The sequence below is a fragment of the Ictidomys tridecemlineatus genome, chromosome 3 (assembly GCF_052094955.1).
Source record: "Ictidomys tridecemlineatus isolate mIctTri1 chromosome 3, mIctTri1.hap1, whole genome shotgun sequence".
NCBI classification, from domain to species: Eukaryota; Metazoa; Chordata; class Mammalia; order Rodentia; family Sciuridae; genus Ictidomys; species Ictidomys tridecemlineatus.
Window position 1 is genome coordinate 133,595,621 of NC_135479.1, and position 20,435 is coordinate 133,616,055.

Genomic DNA, 20,435 nt, shown 5'->3' on the forward strand with positions numbered 1-20,435 from the left:
CACACAGGTTGCTTGTAACTCTGACCCTTTGCTAGTCAGAATTCCCTACTTGTTTTGGGTTGGGAGCATTTTGCATGATTTTGGTGGTATCCGGCAAATCTTATCACTTCAAGCCATCGTGGTAATAAAACAAAAGTTCTACTTCATGAATTGCAAAAGTAGAACTACGTACTGTAAAATAAATAAATATAGAAATTAAAACTCCCCTAGAATTTCACACCAGGGGTTGGGGGAACCTTTAACAATATGCCCTTTCCAATTTTTTTCACGTCTTTGTATAGATCTGTAATTAGACAAATTATACTCACTTTACAAAAATGGAGTTTCACTTAGCCATCCTATTATGCAATTGAATTTGCTAAGACTCATGCTATTGTCATCTTCATAGGTTTGTACATAGAAATTTGTATCTAAAATGATCCTTTATGTGATCCATTTAATGGTTAGTTACGTTGTTACTTTTTGTTCCTCTCAAATATAGCTCCTGTCATCAGTCTTGGTCATATAATTTTATATACTTATCTGAGTATTTCTAAATAATTTTCATAGAAGTAGATAGCACATGCACAATTTAAAGTTTATTAATACTGGAAAGTCACTCATCCAATGTTCATATCTATGTATATGCCCAACAATGTACTCTGCTTCTTATAATTAGTCATGTGTGCTGTTTCTCCCTCCCTCTTGAGTCCAATCATCTCCAGGCAAGCACTGTGCCTACTCTATCTTGGAAATTCCCTACTGCTTGCAGATGTTACACAAAATAGACATTGTAAGAATAAGTGATTAAACAAATAAGCAAAAGAATAAATGTGCGGGTTAAAGAAGTCAGTAGCCCACATACTAACTGTATTGGGCAGGTAATATTTGCATTTCAGAGGAGCCTAGATCTGCCATTAATGTTTATCAAGTCAAAGAATGAGTCTGGGGAATGGTCCCTTGTTCTGATGTTACCATAAATAGCTCTGTCTTGTTCTTTTGGGGATTCAATTTCCTATCTCACTATGAGGAAATTGATATGATTTTTCAGATCACCTAGTTGTATTTTTTTTTTGTTACCTGATGCAGCCCAGTTTCTTTACATTTTTCCAGTCTCCAATCCAAATATTCCAACAGTAAAATAAAATTCCAGGGCAATATTGGGCCCAATATCAAAGACTTCTCTATACATTTCAAGAAATGGAAAATTATTATAGAGAAAAGGCCATAAACAGTGAACATTCTCACATATGTTGAATAAGAACGTCTTACTTAGACATCACACAAATAATTAATGCCCTAAGTCTCCAAACAAGCAAAGCTAGTGGTTTTCCTCCCCAGTGCACACACTAATTACCTTGGTTGATTCTAGACTTCACCTAAAGGGGCTGTATCCTTTCTGCCTTTCAGGGTGGACACACAGGGCCTATGGGGCCTCCATCTATGCCTCCTTCATTCCGCCCAGAAGATGAGCTTGAGCACCTAACCAAAAAGATGCTGTATGACATGGAAAATCCACCTTCGGATGAATACTTTGGTGAGTGGGGTTTAGCGCTGACTTCTAAAGTAAATGTCCTATTCCACTTTTCTTACTAAATAGTGTCATAATCCTTGCTGATAAAGTATTTGAGTCTGGATGCATGAGAGTTGATGTGCACGCACACATCACTGAGTAATTGTGAGGATTGTGTTAGATACTATCATAAATGGGAAACTACTTAATTTGAACTATAATTGCCTTGGTTCTCAGTTTCTTGAGACACACTTTATTTCTTTATTGAAGCCAGTGCTAGGAATCTAACTCAGGGTCTTGTGCATGCTAGACAAGCACTCTACCATTGAGCTACATCCATAGCCCATAAATATGATTTTAAGATTTAACTTTTGACCATTTGTTAGCTATCCATTAGGGAAAACAAATCAGATTTCTGTGAACATTCAAGTTTCTCACTGTTCTAAGAGTCATGTATAGAATATGGAACTGAGTGTGATCTCAACTCCATACTCTCAAATCTTTTCCTTGTCCAAATTTAGGTGACGATGTTCCCTTTGTATTTTTAACTTCCTCCTTCCTTAAAACTGCAAATAACTAAGAATAGTTAATTCTTCCAGTCCATTAGTAGAATACAAAATTATGAATTATATGCCAATTACAAGGTACCATGAACACATAATTTGTCAGAGTGGTTGTGATGGTTCAAAAGCATTAAGACAAACACGCAGATAATTACTAGTCTAGTTAAGAAGTGGTAATAGCCATAAGAAGGCCAAGGTCAGATGTTACAAATTTTAAAACCTCAATCAGGAACATCAGGAATGTTTTATAAAAGAATTGGTGGCACTTGAACCTGGACCTTTCAAACCAATGTCTCTCAAATTTTCTATGGTAAAGACTATTTTCATTCTCATCTATTGAGACCAATGTTTTTGCAGCATATAATTAAAATTAATTACTAGGAAAATAAATTAAAAATATAAAATACCAAAAAATACAGTGTGAAAAACCAAATTTTATTAAATTTGAGAGATTTTTAAAAATTACGCAATAGTTATAGGAGGTTTTAGACACTCATTCTCTGTTTCTTCGCTTGTCTCACCCCGGGATGACAAACATTTCTTAGTCAAACACCCATCTGAGGACCACTTTTTGAGTAGTTGCTTTAAGGACATGTGGAGAAAGACCATTTAGGGTGCAATTTGAGTAAAGGCTCAAAGGTGGGAAAATTGCACAGGGCTTTTGCTTCTTCAAATATTTCCTATTTTCCTGTCTTCCCCCTTGCTTCCTATTTGGGAATATGTAATGAAAGGTAAACTAAGGGCACTGACCCAAAGCTGCATAGTGAATGGAGTGGGAGGAACTGGGATGTGAAAAACATGGCCTTTATATGTATGTAGGTGGCAGTGTAGCTTAGCCAAAGAGCACATGAGTGGGAATACAGAAGTCTGCTTCTAGTCCCTCTGTGCCCATGGCTGGCTAAGCACTATGAGCCTTCCCCTCATCTGCTGGAACCCCATTTCCCACCTTGGTAAGTCAAACATATACAGCAAATATTCTCTAGCTTTTCTTTCAAAACTAGTAAATTCACTAGAGAATCAGTTATGAATCCAAAGAAGCATAGCAATAAAGATGAACATTAGTTGATGGAGATTGGCACAAATGCATGGATAAGAGTAAAGCACAACAAAAAGCCAAAGGAGGTCTCCAGTTATATGAAAATATACTAAAAGTCTATCATGCTCTTGTCATTACAGTGGGAGGAAGGTATATATACTTTTAAAAAAGCAAAGCATGTTAAAAATGAAAAATAAGGTCTCTGAATTTGAATAGATTAAGAATGAAAAACTGAGTTCCACGTGTATATGCTTCAAGTATCATAGCAACAAAATAAATAGCAATGAAGAAAATTGAACATGGACAGTGACTGTATTAATGAAGACTTGTTGAAGATTCTGGGTAACAGAACATTCTGTGTTCAGGAACTGTCATAGCTCTACTATGTACTAGCTTAGAAAACTTGAGCAAATTATTTACTCTCTAAACATTTATTTTTGTTTTATCTATAATATGGAAATAATATCTATCTTATATTGTTATTGTGAATAATGAATGAAATATTTATAGAAAGCACTTAGCCAAGTTCTTGGCATGTAGAATATGCTCAGTAGTCAAAGTTCTCCAATGCTCTTGAGGCTTGCAGTTTATTTAAGAAAATAAGATATGCCCATTAAAAACCCATCAATAATACTTGATTTAAATTTAAGTTCTTAGCAACAGTAGAACATGTGTCACTAACTGGTAAATAATCATTGCCAAATGGAGATTACTAACCATGAGGGAAATTTTTTTAAAAAAGAAAGATGGCTAACTTTTATTGAGTGTTTATGATATAACAGCACTATTTTATGTACTTCACAGAAATTAACTTTATTTCATCCTTACAGAAAAACAACCCTGGGAAGTAGATGCTGTTATCATTTCCAGATTAGAAAATTAAGGTGCAGAAATATTAAGTATTTTGCAGCTAATAGTTGAAGCAGGACTCTATTAATTCCAGGCTCAAGGCCTACATCTTTAAAATAGACAGTATAGGAGAAGGGGAGATGTTGAGAGCCACAGCCAAAGGGGACCCAGCAAACTTCCAGCTGCCGGCTGATGATTGGCTCACAGTGGCCCCAGTAACATCTAGCTGATTGGCTCCTCGGCGGTGATGCTCATTGGGCTGTTTCCCTGCCCTTTCAGACCATGGAGCTGCTCATTGGGGGACTTCTTTGGCTCCGCCCACACGACCCAGCCAATCGACCTCAAGAGCAGGAGGATTGTGGGAGGTGGAGAGGCTGGGGTGGGGGTGAGAGGCTTGTGGGAAGCCGGTGGTGGCAGTTGGGCTCTGAGGGTTTTTTTCCTGAGGAGCTGTTTTGTTTGGCATTTGTAGTTCTAAAAATAAAGTTAGTTTCTTTTGACAAGTGGCTCCTGAATTGTGCCCAGCCAGACTGCAGCAGGGAGAGTTAGCCAAGCTGCACATTTAAAAAAGAGTTTATGAAGCCAGATGCCATGGCGCATGTGACTCAGGAAGCTGAGGCAGGAGGATCACAAGTTCAGAGCCTGCCTCAGCAATTTATGGAGGCCCTAGCAGCTTAGTGATACCCTGTCTCAAAATAAAAAATAAAAAAGGGGTGGAGATGTGGCTCAGTGGTTAAGCACCCATGGGTTCAGTCCCCAGTCCCATAAAAGAAAAAGGTTTATGAGGAACCTAGCTTCAGATAGATGGAAAGAAAATAAGGGATAGATACTCTCTTCTAAGAACACAAAATAAACAAAATATAATTTGAGTCAGGTTTGATGAAGGAGAATGTACTTTTGTGGAAAACATCCAAAGACATACACCCTCCTGGGTAATGCTGGGAGCAGACATCAGTCTTAACCTTTAAAATGTGCTTAGACAATTCACAATAGCCAAACTATGGAGCCAGCCTAGGTGTCCATCAACAGATGAATGGATAAAGGAAAGGTGGTATATATACGCAATAGAATTTGTCTCAGCCATGAAGAAAAATGAAATTATGTCATTTGCAGGAAAATGAGTATTGCTACTTCCCACATGGGCATTTCACTCCAAATTTTGAGGGAAAACATTTGTGAAATAGATCAGGACCAATCTGTAAAAGGCTTTCAAACCCTGGCTGAAGGCTAAGGACTTTATAGTCTATAACAAGTCGTTGCATATTGCTGAGATGCATACCAGGGGGTCTGTCCCATCCATAGTAGTTAAGACCATGGACTCCCAGCCAGAATGCCTGAGTGGAATACCCACTGTACTTTTACTGGCAACTTAAAGTCTGGAGGCAAAGGACATTTTAGCAGAACCATTATTTACCGTTCCACTCTTTAAATGCTTCCCATGAAATGTCTCTGTGCCTACCACTTTGCTAGGCCATAGTGCAACATACATGCAGAAGCTGTTCCCTCAGGGGCACAGGCTCCTGGGACAGGTGGGAAAGACTCACAAAGATGGGACTTCAGTGTGGATGTCAGCTCTGTGTTGAGTGTGACTTAGGGTGCCACATAGGGATGGAAGAGATGCTCTCTATGTCTGATACATCTGTCTGAAGACAAGAGAAAGAAGATTACTTAGCATTGTGTTTGGGTCAGGAGGACTTGACCCAACAGACGTGGATAAACTCCTCCTTTGCTCTCTATCTGAATTTCACATTAGGCCAATTTTGGGCTGAAAATAGCATTGCCAACCAAGTACCACCCTTTTTTTTTTAAAAAAAAAAAAAGCTTCTCCCTCACAATACCATCCCAACCCCAACCAACTCCCATTGCCTATTTTTTTTTAATCCATCATTTTTATTTAATACTGGAGTTTTCATTGAAACAGGAGCTGATTTGTTGAAGCTTGTTGGGTGCTTTCAGGTCAAAGATCTCTACTAGACTACTATATAGTAGCTGGATCTATCTATCTCTACACTAGCTGCTTCAGGAGTCAGTCAGTGGGAATTACTTATAAGTGGTCAGTAGAGTAGGCTCCCTCTGGTCATGTCCCTTACTTTCTGTGGCACTGTTTTTTTCCCCCGTAAGTGGCATGATTCATAAATACATTGCTATTTTTTTCCTTAGGGAGCCTCTTCTTACTTGTAATCATTTGTACTTGTATTTGAAGAATATTATAATTATGGTATGATTAATAGAATTGGGAAGGGTTTCAAAAAAATCACCTCACAGATGATTTAAGTACATAAGAGAAAAGGTACCTTTACAGTGGAGAGGGCTACTGGAAACTATCTAAATCCAAGTGATGAAAGTTAGCATCACCCGTATAGGGCAGAGTGCCATGTGCCATACACATCACCTGTGTAGTTGTCTTGCTGAAGTATGAAACTGCCATCCAGCCATTAGGACATGTTAAAAACTTAGACAATGGGACATTGTTTAAGAAAACTGTCATGAGTTCTTCAAAGTTGTCTGTATGGGCTGGGGCTGTAGCTCAGCAGTGGAGTGCTTGCCTAGGATGTATGAGGCACTGGGTTTGATCCTCAGTACCACATAGAATAAATACAATAAAACTACTATCATGTCCATCTACAATGAAAAAAATAAAGTTGTCAATGTAGACAAAGACTGTTCTAGATAAAAAGAGACCAAAGAAACATGCCGCTGAAATGCAAGCATGAGTCTTGATGGATTCTGTATGAACAACAACAAAAAAAACCTATAAAGGATTTGGGGCAAAGTTAGAGAATTTTTAATATAAACTGTATTTTGGAAAACACATCAATTTTTATTTCTTGAGTGCGTAATGAAAAGTGTATTGCAGTTATATAAGAAAATATCCTTGTTTTTAGGAGTTTTGTGTTATAGTATAGGGTAGAGTGTCAGTCATTATGTCTACAACCAACTTTGAAATAGAGATAGAGAGGGATATGTAGAGAGAGAGGTAGAGATAAATGTGAAGAAAGTAAACTCACCTCAAGTTAAAACCCAAGATGCTGTAAGCATGGACTTACAAGGATACTCCTCTTCCCCAAAAATGTATTGAAACCTGTCACATATTAATTATCTTAAGAATTAATCCTTGTGTGGATAGAGTGACATTCCTACAATCTTCTAAACTTGCTTTCTTAATGACTACAGTGAGTCTTTAAAATCCCCTTTTCCATATATCTATTTCCTTACCAGACACATGTGTTCCTGTTCTTGGTGAGATGAGGATCATGGCAGGGTGATGACACTGGCTGGTATTTACCTAAAACTCCACAGTTTAAAACAAGTGGGTCACATTAGATTGTGTAAAGAGAAGTGATGGGAGGGGAGGGGAGAGGAAGGGGGGAAAGGAAGGACAGCAGAATAAAATAGATATTATTATTGCTGTGTTTATATAAGTGACTACATGACCAATGTGATTCTGCAACCTGTATACTCAGAAAAATGAGAAATTATATCCCATCTGATTCAAATGTATGATATGTCAAGGTCATTGTACTGTCATATGTAACTAATTAAAACACATAAAAAAATTTTTAAAAAGCCCAGTCCCAGCTGCTGCATGACTAACAGATCAAGCAATTTTGTCTTCATTTTGCTGATGAGGAAACAGAAATTCAGAGAGGTTCAAAGAATTGTTCAAGGTTAGGTAGCTGATGATTTTAGGATTTGAACTCACTTATGATTTCTTTTTCATTCTGATTCTTTATCATTATAGGAAAGCTAAAGCTGTCAGCTCAAACCATCAAAAATTGACTCTTTGGATATCATATCCTCCTTTTCCTTCTTCAAGGGAGAGTCAAAAGGACCACTTATACCCTAGGCTATGTTTTGTATTCTGGACTTCAATGGCTCCGATGATTATTTCACCTGTCTTTAACATCCCGAATTAACTGAGAACACACTTAACAAGCTTTTTGCCATAGCTCTAATATGTACCTTAGGGAGATAGCACCCACAAAGCTACCTCATCAACCTTGTTAGCTCACTGTGTTGACTAGGGAAAGGCAAATCGCTGAGAATCATAAGTCATCCTTTTTTGTCAAATCAGTGCTTATTAAAATATCACAAGCAAGAACCCTCAAGTGCATCTCAGCAGGGTCTATATTTAAGTGATTTCTTTTGAAACAGTGCTAGTTTTAGTGTTTCCATGTCACTCCCTGTACATCTTCATTATAAATTGGGAACATTATCTACTACATCATTAGGTAAATTCGACAGAGGGTGAACCATGGTAGAGCAATAGGTTGAGCCCTGTCTTCCAAGGAAAGATAAAGTCTCTATGTTGCTCACATTTACTGTCTACTCAGATATATGTTTTGGTTTTCTAGATTTCTTTACATTGACAAGGGTGTCACTAAGGGGGGCTCTAAACTCTGCCCTATGGTGGGCAGGGAGGAAACACAGAAGGAAGTTGGAGGTAGGGGAAAACTCTTCTCTAATTGTGTGAACCAGGCACTGGGCCTTTAGTCCAGCTGATTTGTAGCAAGGCCACAGGACTCGGCTCAAGTGCTTACATCTTGGTTCAATCTGTTTTCTTGGAAAACTAGAAAACTATGTTTATACTTGAAGAGATTCTCAGTTCTAGTGATAGATGCTTAGAATGAACGAGTGGTAATGAACTATAACTTATTATAATTTAGGGCAAGTTTAGAATTTAGAAGAGGAGAGGGAGAATTTTTTAATTAGCTATTAAAATGAATGGGTATCACTGCTAGAAAATGGGGAAGCCTACATTGCTAGTTGCCAGTTCTGAAGTTTATCTTTTCCAGGCAGTTTTGAGGGGAAAATATAAAGAAAGCTGTGATCGTCTCTCACTAACCTTGAGACATCTCTTTAAAATTACCCGAGTTTTCCCTGTTGACAGAGCTTCTAACTTCTGTGCTTTCATTCATCTTTAAGGAGAAGCATGTTTGTATGTAAAAGCTCCCATATGAATATGCCCGTGACCATGGCATGATTTTCATTAGCAGTATTCTGGCTGAGACTAAACTAGGTTTGTGTAACCCAAAGCTGAAAACAACACTGTTGGAATACAGTGTCTCTGGAAGTGGATGTTATAATAATCTGAGGATGGACTGAAAATATCTGACAGCATATTTTTAAGCATGAAGCCATAATTATCTTGGCATTGTTTATATGGTGTTGTCTTGTTCCTTCTTGTAAAAAAAAAATGAAGTGTGTGAGTCTTAAAATTGTTTAGTGAGCTATTTGAAGAATCACTATGCTTTCAGAGCAGCACTAGGTAAATTCTCTTCACAGAACTTGGCATTTATCTAAGAGAATTGTTTATCTCTGAGCATTGTTAGTGGGGAATATTGAGTTTTTTTTTTTTTTTTTTTTTGCATAAAGCCAGGAGATTGTTCTAGTAGAGCTAGGTTTTACTCTTCCAGAGGGCAGCTGGATGGAAGAAGAAGTCAGGAGGCATCAGGAACATTGACACATGCAAAAGGCTCAAGAGAAGAAAGGAGTGAATAGGAATGTGCTATCATTACTTTAATGGAAATCCCAACTCACCGTACTTGGTGCAAGTTATTTTCTTAATGGAAATGAAAATGGAAGCTCAAAGGACATTCATGAATAGAAACAGACTTTCCATAGCAAAAGGGACAATAGTACATTTCCTCCCTATACTAGTTGGACTAGTTGACAAGTGTGCATGTCTAGAATACTTTGACAAAGATACTGAAATGAGGAGCTATCGTTTGAGGTACAGTTGAAGATATTTTAAAAAAGGAGGAAGCTTCAAGCCCTGCTTGATTATTATTGGAAGACTGCCATAGGTAAAAGGAATTTGACTTAATATTTGTGGTTCCAAAATTAGCAACGTAGGCATGGGAGAGGGAGTTGGCAAATTTCCATTCAGAATAGTGAAAGGACTTTTTTTTTTTTTTTTTTTTTTTTAATAGACAAAACAAAGTCCTTGGAAAAATCTGGGCCAAAACCCAATAACCCTTTTTTGGTGAAGATAGTGAAAGGTACTGAAACAACCAATGGATGATAAGATTATATTTCACAGCTACTGTGTAACTTTGATATTCTGTGACTTAGGCATCTAAGTGGCTTAGGAGTCAGCCTCTGTATCTAATTTTTAGTCCTATCCCCCATACCCCAGTTGTCATTGTTAGAGCTAACATATGATGCTTTAAAAATTCTTTTATGTTTTTCATGTCATTTGAGCTAGATGGCAGCCCTTCAAAACAAGCAGACAGTATATTTATCCCCATTTGGCATATGAAGAGACCCAAGGTCTGAGTGATTAAGAGGCTCTCTACTCCCCAGGAACCCCCACTTCCCCAACATGTCATAGAGCCAGTAAGTAGCAGAATCGTACTGCAGCCCAGGCCTACTGACTTCAAATTCTGTTCTCTCTCCATCATGTTGCCAGATTGATCATAGACCTTAAGATAGATCAGTTAACATACTCTGTATTTTAGTGTTTTATTTTGTACAAGGAACAATGTGATTGCTTTGAAAAGTGCTTGGAGGGTCTTAACTGAGAGGTGCTAAGTAATTTGTACTTCATTGTTTTTATTGTTATGTGACAAGAAAATGATTTCCAACGTGTTTCTGTCAATTACAAACTGGGAAATGACTCCAGGTGGGGAGCTGTCTTCAGTACAGATTGAATCTGAGGCCTTAAGAATCGTGTTTTCACAGATAAATGACCTAATTAATTAAAACCCCCAAAGCCACAATGGAAGAAAAATTAGAAAATGAGTGGTTTAAAGAAAAGGTTGTATTGATTTTGGGGGGGAAAAAAGTAGGTTTCCTGATTTTGTTTCTCTACAGCTTTTTAAGGGTACCTGTCGGTCATAGGAATAGAATGTTTTGTAGTTAATGAGATATATTAGGTATATTTCCTTTTGCGGTGGTCACTTCTGGTAAAATGTTTGCTTAGAGTAGTATATGTTTACAGCACTAAATAAATAATAATCCTTACCATTTTATGTACTCCATCCTAGCACACGTAAATTTTTAATTAATTTCGCTATTATGTTTTTAAGCATTGACGGGATCCTAGAATTTAGTAGTAAAGAAGAATTTAAAAGTTATCTCAGATAACTTTTTATTTTCCATAAAATTAAAGCCCAAATGAGTCATTCAAGTCATATACCTGTGGGAGTATTTTGAAAACTACAGCTATAATTTTCTTTCTGAATAAAGAATAGAAATTAGTCTGATGGTAGAAAGAGGATGAGAGGGCTATTTACAAAGGTGAAGAAGTAGGCTGGGTCTGTTATTTTTGTAGATTCAGACCTGAATACAGTTTATTCAAACTTGGGTAAGAACACATTGCCCTTAAAAGTAATAAAAGAATATCAATAACGTGTTAGTGCCTATGTATATCTATTTCCCCAAACTCCATAATTTTCAAATACAAATAAAACAAAGAGATTCCAATATCATTTTTCTCACAGTCTCCATCAAGTGTATATACTTTTAATATTTACCATCTTCTCTACTAGAATGCAAGCCTGAAGAAGAGAAGCAATTATTTTAGTTCTCTGTAGTATCCCCATCCCTGTTCCTTGAACAACACCTGGCCACACAGGATATTTCATAGGGCTAATGGATTCATGAACTACTACATGAAAATCGTGAGCAGACATTCCCATTCCTTGTGACAGGACGTGGTATATACTAAAATGCAGAGAGGAAGTACTTCATTGATTTAACAGGAATTTATGTATCACTTTATAGATCATAAACTGTTAGAGCTGGTGAGGATCTTAGAGACTAGGAAAAACCCCTGAGAAGATGAAAATCAGTTTTAAAGAATCACAGTTACTAGTTAGTGACAGACTCATGAATTTAACCCTGGGGGACTCTCTCTCTCTCTCTCTCTCTCTCTCTCTCTCTCTCTCTCTCTCTCTCTCTCTCTCGATGGTGATTGGACCCAGAGCTTTGTACATGCTAGGCAATCTTCCTCCTAGTTTTTAATCACTTAAGGGAGCATTGGAGAATCTATATACAGCAGAATAGAATATGATTGCTACATTCATTGAACTTAAGTTAAAATTAGATTAACACCCTTGGATAGATCTCTTTTTGCATGTGTCTTCAAAAAAAATTTAGGGATTGATTTGGTAGATGGAATGGTTACATGATTGAGACTTTATTTTTTAAGTACTAGATCACATTTTTCCCTACTCTGAATTTGGTTTGTAAATCTTGATTCCCAAGACAGTCTCTTAATGCTGCAGTTTTCTCCCATTCTAATAGAATGGGTCAAATGAACAGGGTATCACACTAAAAGAAACACTTTCTCCCCATGTTTATGTGAGTTGTCCATAGCAACCGGTCCTAAAAGGTCACCCACTTGAATTTGACCCCTTCTAGGCCATGAACCACCACCCACAACTCCCATATATGGTGTTTTTTATAGTCTTGATACAAACAGTAGCTATCCACTCATCCAGTTACATTTGATCACTATGTCTTCATCAGAAGAATGGAAGGTTGAAATGAGGGCTGGAGTTATGGCTCAGTGGTAAAGTGCTCGCCTCTCATATGAAAGTCACTGGGTTCAATCCTTAGCACCACATCAAAGTGAAATAAAAGTATTGTGTCCATCTACAACTAAAACAATCAGAAAAGAGTTTTTTGAGTTTGTTTTTTTTTAAAAAAAAAAAAAGAAAACAAAAGAAGAAATGAGACTCTTAATGCATAATTGAACATTCATTCATTGTTAACTGTGGAAACAAATTTGAAATTCTGGGAGAGAAAGCACTGGTGGTGCATGCATTGTATATGGTAAAAAGGTTTCAGTTAGTGTGTTGTGTAGGATTATGTACTGAGATGTGGACAGAGCTGAGACCTGAGCCTACAAGTGCTAATTATGCATTTTCTGATCTTAACGCACTTAACCGAGAACTTAACTCTTTTCCCCTCCAAACCACCCTTCCTTCCCACAACCTGCACTTTCCCCTCCAAACCACCCTTCCTTCCCACAACCTGCACTTTCTCTAAAGCACACAGATGATTATCTCCTTCCAGACTTTGAAGTGACATTAGAATTGTCAGAGGCATAATTAATTGACTGTCAGCAAAGCCATTGTTTGAACATCTGTGGAGTTCTACTTGGTAGGCATCTGTTGTACTTTTAATTGAGCAGATTCATTCATCTACAAATATTTACTGAGTGCCTACTATACACCAATCATTGTAGTGTGTACTTTGGGAGATGATGGACATGAAGTAGCACAGTGGCCAAGGAGCGAAGCCATTTTTTAAGTCCTTTAGTGCCAAGGGCTTTGATGCAGAACAAATTTCACAATTGGTGCTAGAAAAATTCATTCCTCTCCATCCAGGTTTAGGGGATTCTGCTACAGCACTGGCTGATCTGTGCAGTGGGAAGTGCTAAAGGGTTCCCATCTGAATCCTACAACATAAAGACAGAGTAGTTGCACACTGCCTATAGTTCTGTTCCCAAAAAGATAGTTCAATGCTTTGAAAGAAAAACAAGCAAACCAGTAGCCAAAGCCCCTAAAACAGGAATTCTCAGAAGCTGCTCCCAGTTAATGATTGTATCCCGATTCTCCCCCTGATCCTGATTCTGATGTTTGTCATGCTGCATTAAATTTCAGATTCACTGCAGTACTGCATGGCTCTGTTCTCAGTCCTCATTTGATTCTCTGTCATCCTTCACTTTGTATGAGTTCTGGACCTGACCCCACTCCTACATGGCAATAAACATCATTTGTTAAAATTCAGTAAGAGATTACAACAACACTGCACAGGGGTAACTTGCTGAAGAAGAAGATGCCTTGGGCATGAGTGATGGAAATGAGAGCTTTTAACCGCTATTGAGTTTCCCTTACTCTCCTGTCCAGCCTTATAATCATGACAAAGTTAGAGGCACCTAGAAGTCATTTAGCTTGAGAGCTCCCCATTCTTCAGTCCTCAAAGGCACTTTCATAATTCTTACAATGTATAAAAACTACCCATACTATTATTTGCTAGGTATTTTTTTAAATCAATTAATTTTTAAATCTACTTTAGTCTTCATACATGTCAATAATATACATAATTTGGTTTTGTGACTTAAATAGTAATTGCTTTATTCCCTGAAAGATATTGGATTACATACTTTTTAAATTTAAAGTGTTCATTCATGAACCAGCTAAAGTTTAAAATATTGAGAAATGTGTGTATCATTTAGCAAGACAGAATGATGGGAACCCATGGTAGGAATGAGGTCCCCGATATTACCTGCTGAGAATGTTGTACAAAATAGACATTTTTTGGATACATGGAGTCTTCAGATCATCATTCTAGGCAGTGAGATAGTACAAAGATCCTGTGTCGGCCTTCAGAGGCCCTCAGGGCCTCACAGGTCCCACTGATTCACTATGACATCTTAGGGCAACTCCTTTTTCCTGGGTCTTATCTCTCATATTAGGAGATTAAACTATATAATCTTTTATTATCCTTTTGCCCCTAATTTTTTTTTTGACTCAAACACTTTCAGTGTTTTATCCTCTATATATACTATAATGTATATGGATTGGAAAAACAGTTCCTCCATGTAAAATTACAATACTGCTTGCTTCAGAGTCTCAAAGAAGAATTGGCAGAAAAAAAAAAAAGAATTATATTTCCTGGACCTTTTTATGTTCTGCTTGGTACTGTTCCCTGCTTCCTGAGGTTTATGAGGAAGTTCACTGCATTGAAAGCAGCTTTGAGTGCCAGTTAATAAAAATAAAATGGGACTGTAGAATATGATAAAGAATGCCAAGCTCTAGTGTTGGATGTATAGCAATACTCTATTTAAGGATTTCCTGGGTCAATAATGTTGTTCACTAATGGTACTTGGCATAGGTATGTGATATTAATATTGGTACCCATTAATGTGGCAATGGTATTTAGTGTAGATGTTACAACCCTATCATAAAAATGAATAATTCATCTGTTGGTAGATGGCATAGTGAAATGAGCACTGGACTTGGAATCAAGAAACCCAAGTGTATATACTTGTGTCTTCTCTCTGTGACATTGGTGACATTTGATCTTTGTGGTATTCTTGGAACTTTTTTTTTTTTTGACATATTATTGAAAACCATTCTTTTAGCAGTCTTCAGATTAGGATTCTTTTGCCAGAAAAACTAACTTATCCAAAGAGAGGTTAAGAGATAAATCCAGGGCTGGGGATGTAGCTCAGTGGAAGAGCACTTGATCAGCAAATGTGAACACCTGACTTTGATCCCTAGTATATGAGGGAGAGAGAGAGAAATATATGTGTAAATCTTTTCTAAATTATATACAGAAGACCAAAACTGTAAGAGATGTTAGTATTTCCTCCCCAGGCAACATCTGGTTTGATTTATGCCATATATGATTAGTATATAATAAACATTTCTCTGAATCCTTAATGATTGTGTCTGTCTCTATTTGAATTAACACTTTGTGTGTTCTTATGATGTTCTTTTGTTATTGCAATATCATTAGAGAATATAAAAAGTGTTTTTCAGTCATTGTGTGTGAGAAAGCAGCACACCAAGAAATGCCACAATGTTCTCATTTGCTGAGCAAAGTACTCTTGCTTTTCAATGTGGAATGCAAAAGAACTAATTGAAAAAAGACAAAATGAATTTTGACTCAAATTGTACTGGATGAATCATAACCTACTTTCTCATCAGAGATATAAAGAAAAAATTAAAGAAAATAAGCCACCACAAAGCTTTACTGTCAGCGTCAGCATAATCAATACGGAGTGTTTTTCAATAGAACAAAGAGTCCATTTCTACTAAGCTAAGAATTGTAGGTAGTACAAAAATCTAGTTAATTTTTTGTTTGTGAATAGTCATCCGAAATTGTCTTTTTTCTGCCTTGGTTAAAACATTCCAATCTTAGAGTTTTGGGCCCATCAGTCATCATTGCCCCAATCATTCAGAAACCTACCTTGATCTCCATTGAACAATTAAAGGCCAGTCAGAAATTAACCTCTCTATTGAACATTTGCTCTCAGTGTTAGTTTGCCAGGTGATACGGATCAGCGGAACAGCAAACCAACAGAAACCTGGGGTCAGGGTGGAATTGCTGCTTTCTTGAACCTCAATGACCTGGGGGTACTGATGTGATTAATGAAAACAAAGTGAAGACTTTGCCCTTCTGTATTCTAGGACCAGATATATGATCTATTTGGCTTGTGACTGTTGCTTTACAAAAATATTTTGAACTAATAAAAAGACACTATAACCTACCCTTTGGAGAACAATTTCCAAGACATTGTAAACTGCCCTTTAAAGAACAGTTTAAATTTTTTTCTCACTCATATCACTATTTTATTTTTAAAAAATATTTTTTAGTTATAAATGGACACAAAATCTTTATTTTATTTATTTTTTATGTGGTTCTGAGAGTTGAACCCAATGCCTCACACATGCCAGGTAAGCACTCTACCACTGAGCCACAACCCCAGCCCTCCCTGTTGTATTTTATCCATAGCTGTTAAGGCCTTTATTACTCTCATACATGTTTCTGTGTCTACCTTTTACACTGTAAGATCACTGGGAAAAAAATTAAAAAGACCACTTCTTTCTTCCCTTGCATTTTCCTGCCTCTCTAACATTCAAAATGAGGAACTAAGATTTGTAGATTTTAAAACTTCCCTCAATGCCATTCCATCAAGATCTTTATTTTACAATAAATTGATTGTAAAAAAAGATCTCCATTATGATTTTATGTTAAAAACTGACACTATTCTGTTTAAGAGTAGCATGTATTGAACATTTACAAAATATCATGAATTTCACTTGCCTTACTCATGAGTCTTGACCATAAACCTATAAAGTAGGTACAGATGAAAAAAACTAATGCAAAGAGAAATTAAGTAATTTTCCAAGGCTATAGATATTGGAATTACAATTTGAACCCAGAACTGAGCCTGGCCCTTAACCCCTACGTACAGAATATCCATAACTATAGTTTATAGAAAGTTAGATAACAGAGGCTCAGCAAAAAATTAGATTTATAAGATCTATGCTTATTGCATGAGTTTTCTGCCAAATCCTATTCCATTGCTCCCTCTACTTCTCTTAGGGGATTTTTTTTTAAAGGAATGATTTGATTTCTACTGATTGAATGGTCACACCATTGACCAGTCAGCAGATAAAAATCCAGATATGCCATTGCTGTGTTTATACTATGTTGGATATCTGCAGGGCCAGGGTCTTCAAGGCTTTTCTACAAGGGTAATAGTGCCTATCTTGTCCACGTACTCCAATTGCCAAAGGCAATACTCTTTTTGTTAATAGCACTTGACATGTATATTTCCATTCCTGTGTTCCTTCTTGAGCTTGATTGGACCTGGTCATTGTAATTTTAGCAATGTTTTTGCTCAGAAACTCCCTTCTCCCCATAGTTTGTCCCAATCCAGTGATGCCTTCTTTAACACATGGAAATAGTTACTTTTGATTTTTAACAATCTATTATAGTGCTGTCTTCTAATCTGGTGAATCTTAGAAAAATCAGGTCTAGTCTCACTGCCAAGATGGAAATGAAAGAGAACAAGGAGAAAGGAACTCATCTTGAAAATAAGGTCAGCCCATTGACATCTCATCAGGCAAAAGAGTTCAAGGCAATAGCTAGCAATTGGCTCGCTCAGTCGGAAGTTGATGCTATTTTAGGCCATCAGCAGGAGTGTCAATGTATCTGTGAATTCTGGCATTTTATTTCATTAAGGTGGTTCAGGAAGCCAGACACTGATTAACTGATTCTTCGACTTAGTTCCCACTCCTAATTTTGGATGTGTGGTGTCTTCAGGCAGCTGTTGTGACACCCTACTTCTAAAGAAAACTTTCCTTGTGCCTCTGAAGCAATCCTGGGAACAGTTTATCCCACATCCTACTGTTCTGGATCCTCTAGAGCTCAGCATCTCTGGTAACAGGTGACATGGGGGTGCCTTTGCTTCTGGATCTTCTCTGGCATATCAAGGAAATACAGTTCAAGTGTGTGCATCTAATTGTGATCCAAATTTGGTGCAATGGCCATATTCTCACTGATGACCTAGGCTTAAGATGGACTTTCATTTGGAGATCCCAAAAGAAGATACCAGTAGAAGGAATGAGCTCAGCTTTGCATTCGCTTTGGAGATCAAGAGAAACCCTAGACAGGTCACAAGATTTATTTAGGTAAGACTAGAAGAATTCTAGGTTTGGGGTCATTGGTAAGGATTTGGGATCTGGTTTTATGTGTAGATGTTCTTTAAATGAGAAGGGTGAGGATTTATAGATGGGAACTCTCTGGTGTTCTTTATTCCTTCATTCATTTATGTATCCAATAGTTATTGAAGGCCTACTATGTGCCAAGCACTGTGTCAGGTTCTTCCATTAAACATTAGACTACAAAATAGAGAAGTGGTTACAAATTATTCAATTATAGTATGTAAATGTATTATTGGAATTTGCTGATACCATGGAAGGAAAAAAACTTACAATGACTTACTAGGATTGGAAAAGTAGAGAAGGGTTTTTTTCATATAGATGAATGTTAATAGAATTTTCTAGGTAAACCATGAACTCAAGAGCATTGCAAACAGTTCAGTTGAAATAGAGCACAACTGAAGAATAGGGTATGGGAAGGAGAAAGGAGAATCAAAGGAAGATCATGGCCAGATCAACATCACTTTGTATTTTCTACTATGAGTCTAGGGCCTCTCTGAAGACCCTGAACATCCATGAAGGGTCTAAACAGAAAAAGGACAAGATACTGACTAAAGATGATTCTGGGTCCCCCCGAAGGGAGAAGGTGTGGAGGGAAACAGAGAGAGTGTGGGAGACTGGAGATCAAGCTAGGTCTCCTGGGCACTAATCTAAAAGGACCATGGCCTGATGAAAGGCAGTCATGTTGTTTGGAGGGACTGTAGAGGGGGCACCAGGGAAGAGTGGGAGGGATGGGTTAAGGCTTATCCTTGGGCTTCTATCTTGGGTGAATAACCATCATTAAGTGAGATGAAAAAAAAAAAAAACAGAAGTTCAGTAGTGATGATGCCATCAGTCTAAGATCCGTCCTGTTGGAAAGCAGTTTAGTTTTATTCATCAGTACTTATTGAGCACCTGCTGTGTGCATGTGCTATTCTAGGCATTAGTGCAAACCTCCATTATGGGCCCTTCTCTCATTCTAGAAATGAGAGAAAGATAACATGTAAATAAGTAAAATATTGAGTGTGTCAGATAGTGGTGTGTCACAGGGAAAAATTAAGCAGCAAAAGAGGATACAGCAGGGGTAGGGAGAAGTAGCCTGGTGAATAACTGTTTTTGTGATGTCCCTCTTGGCAAAACCTGGTCTGCCTGATTTTGTTTCCATTGCATTCTTTTGTTTTATAAATTATTTCTGTTTTAAGAAAGGAAATAATTAGAGCAACATAAACATTTATAAACACATGGATCTATACACAATAGTTTGTGTTGCCAACATAACACATGCCAGGAAAAAAAAACAAAAACAAAAGAAAACAGCAGCTAAAACAGTAAAAACCAAGAGAGAGATGGGGGTGGGGGCTCTCCCACAGACTCCAATCCTTGTCATTTGAAAAGCTAGTTTGAATTAGAAATTCACAGACGAGGACCTTAGATTTAATCCCAACTCCTTAGTTTTGGACATGAAAACTTCCACCAACAAGGAAATCATATTTTCAGAGACCCCCCCGGGTCTAGCATTAAGATTTCCTATCAGCTTGTCTAGGGATCCTTTTCTTACGCACCATTCATGAGAAGCCCTAAGCTTGAGATCTGGGCCTTGGCTACTTGGAATTGAGTTTCCACTCTGCTCCAGGGAGCAAATTTTACCTCCCTTTGTACAGGTTTACACATTGTGTCATAGCTATGATTATAGCAGTGTTTCTGGTATGTTACTTACTTACAATAGTGCTTCGCACACAGTGTTCAATAATTGTTCATCACATTGTTGCAGTATCAAGAGTATCAGAACATCATGATGTAAGTTAATTGGACTTTGTAAGGGTATAAACTTGAAACCAATCTCAAATGTTGACCATATAGGTTAGTTCTTCTGGAACTTCTAGTTAAGGTGTTAAAATATAAACTAATTCTTCTTGGGTCCTTGAGTAACTATAAAAAACATATTATAATTTGCTATTCACTTCATTCACAGAAGTTCTTAGACAGTCCAGTCTGGGGTGAAGTTAACTGACATTCTATATCATAAATGGAACCCTAAGCTTTAAGCATGGATTTTCTCATTCATCTTTGTACATGTGGTACAAATTCACCTCCTGTATGCTGACAGCCTTTTGCTGAATGCTGACTCTGAGCTGAGCCTCAAGTTGAACACTTTGAATGCTGACCATGCTTCATCCTCCCAGCAGGCAGTTATTCTTATCTGGATTTTACAGATGAATTAAGTCTTTGGACAGTTGAGACTTTGTCCAAGGTCACACAGATTTTTAAGAGGCACAACCTCCATCTTTTTAAATCAAGTCTCTGTTTCTCTTTAATGAACAATGAAATAT

General features: G+C 37.4%; 1 protein-coding gene across 12 annotated transcripts in view; it reads left to right on the forward strand.

Moving 5' to 3' along the window:
• Lpp (LIM domain containing preferred translocation partner in lipoma) overlaps positions 1-20,435 on the forward strand; it is a 644,616-nt gene that overhangs the window by 476,279 nt on the left and 147,902 nt on the right. For all 12 annotated transcript variants that reach the window (XM_078043842.1, XM_078043841.1, XM_078043843.1 and 9 more), the window contains one exon: positions 1,390-1,516. In XM_078043842.1, coding sequence (XP_077899968.1) covers positions 1,390-1,516 — 127 coding nt within the window. The remainder of the gene's footprint in view (positions 1-1,389; positions 1,517-20,435) is intronic.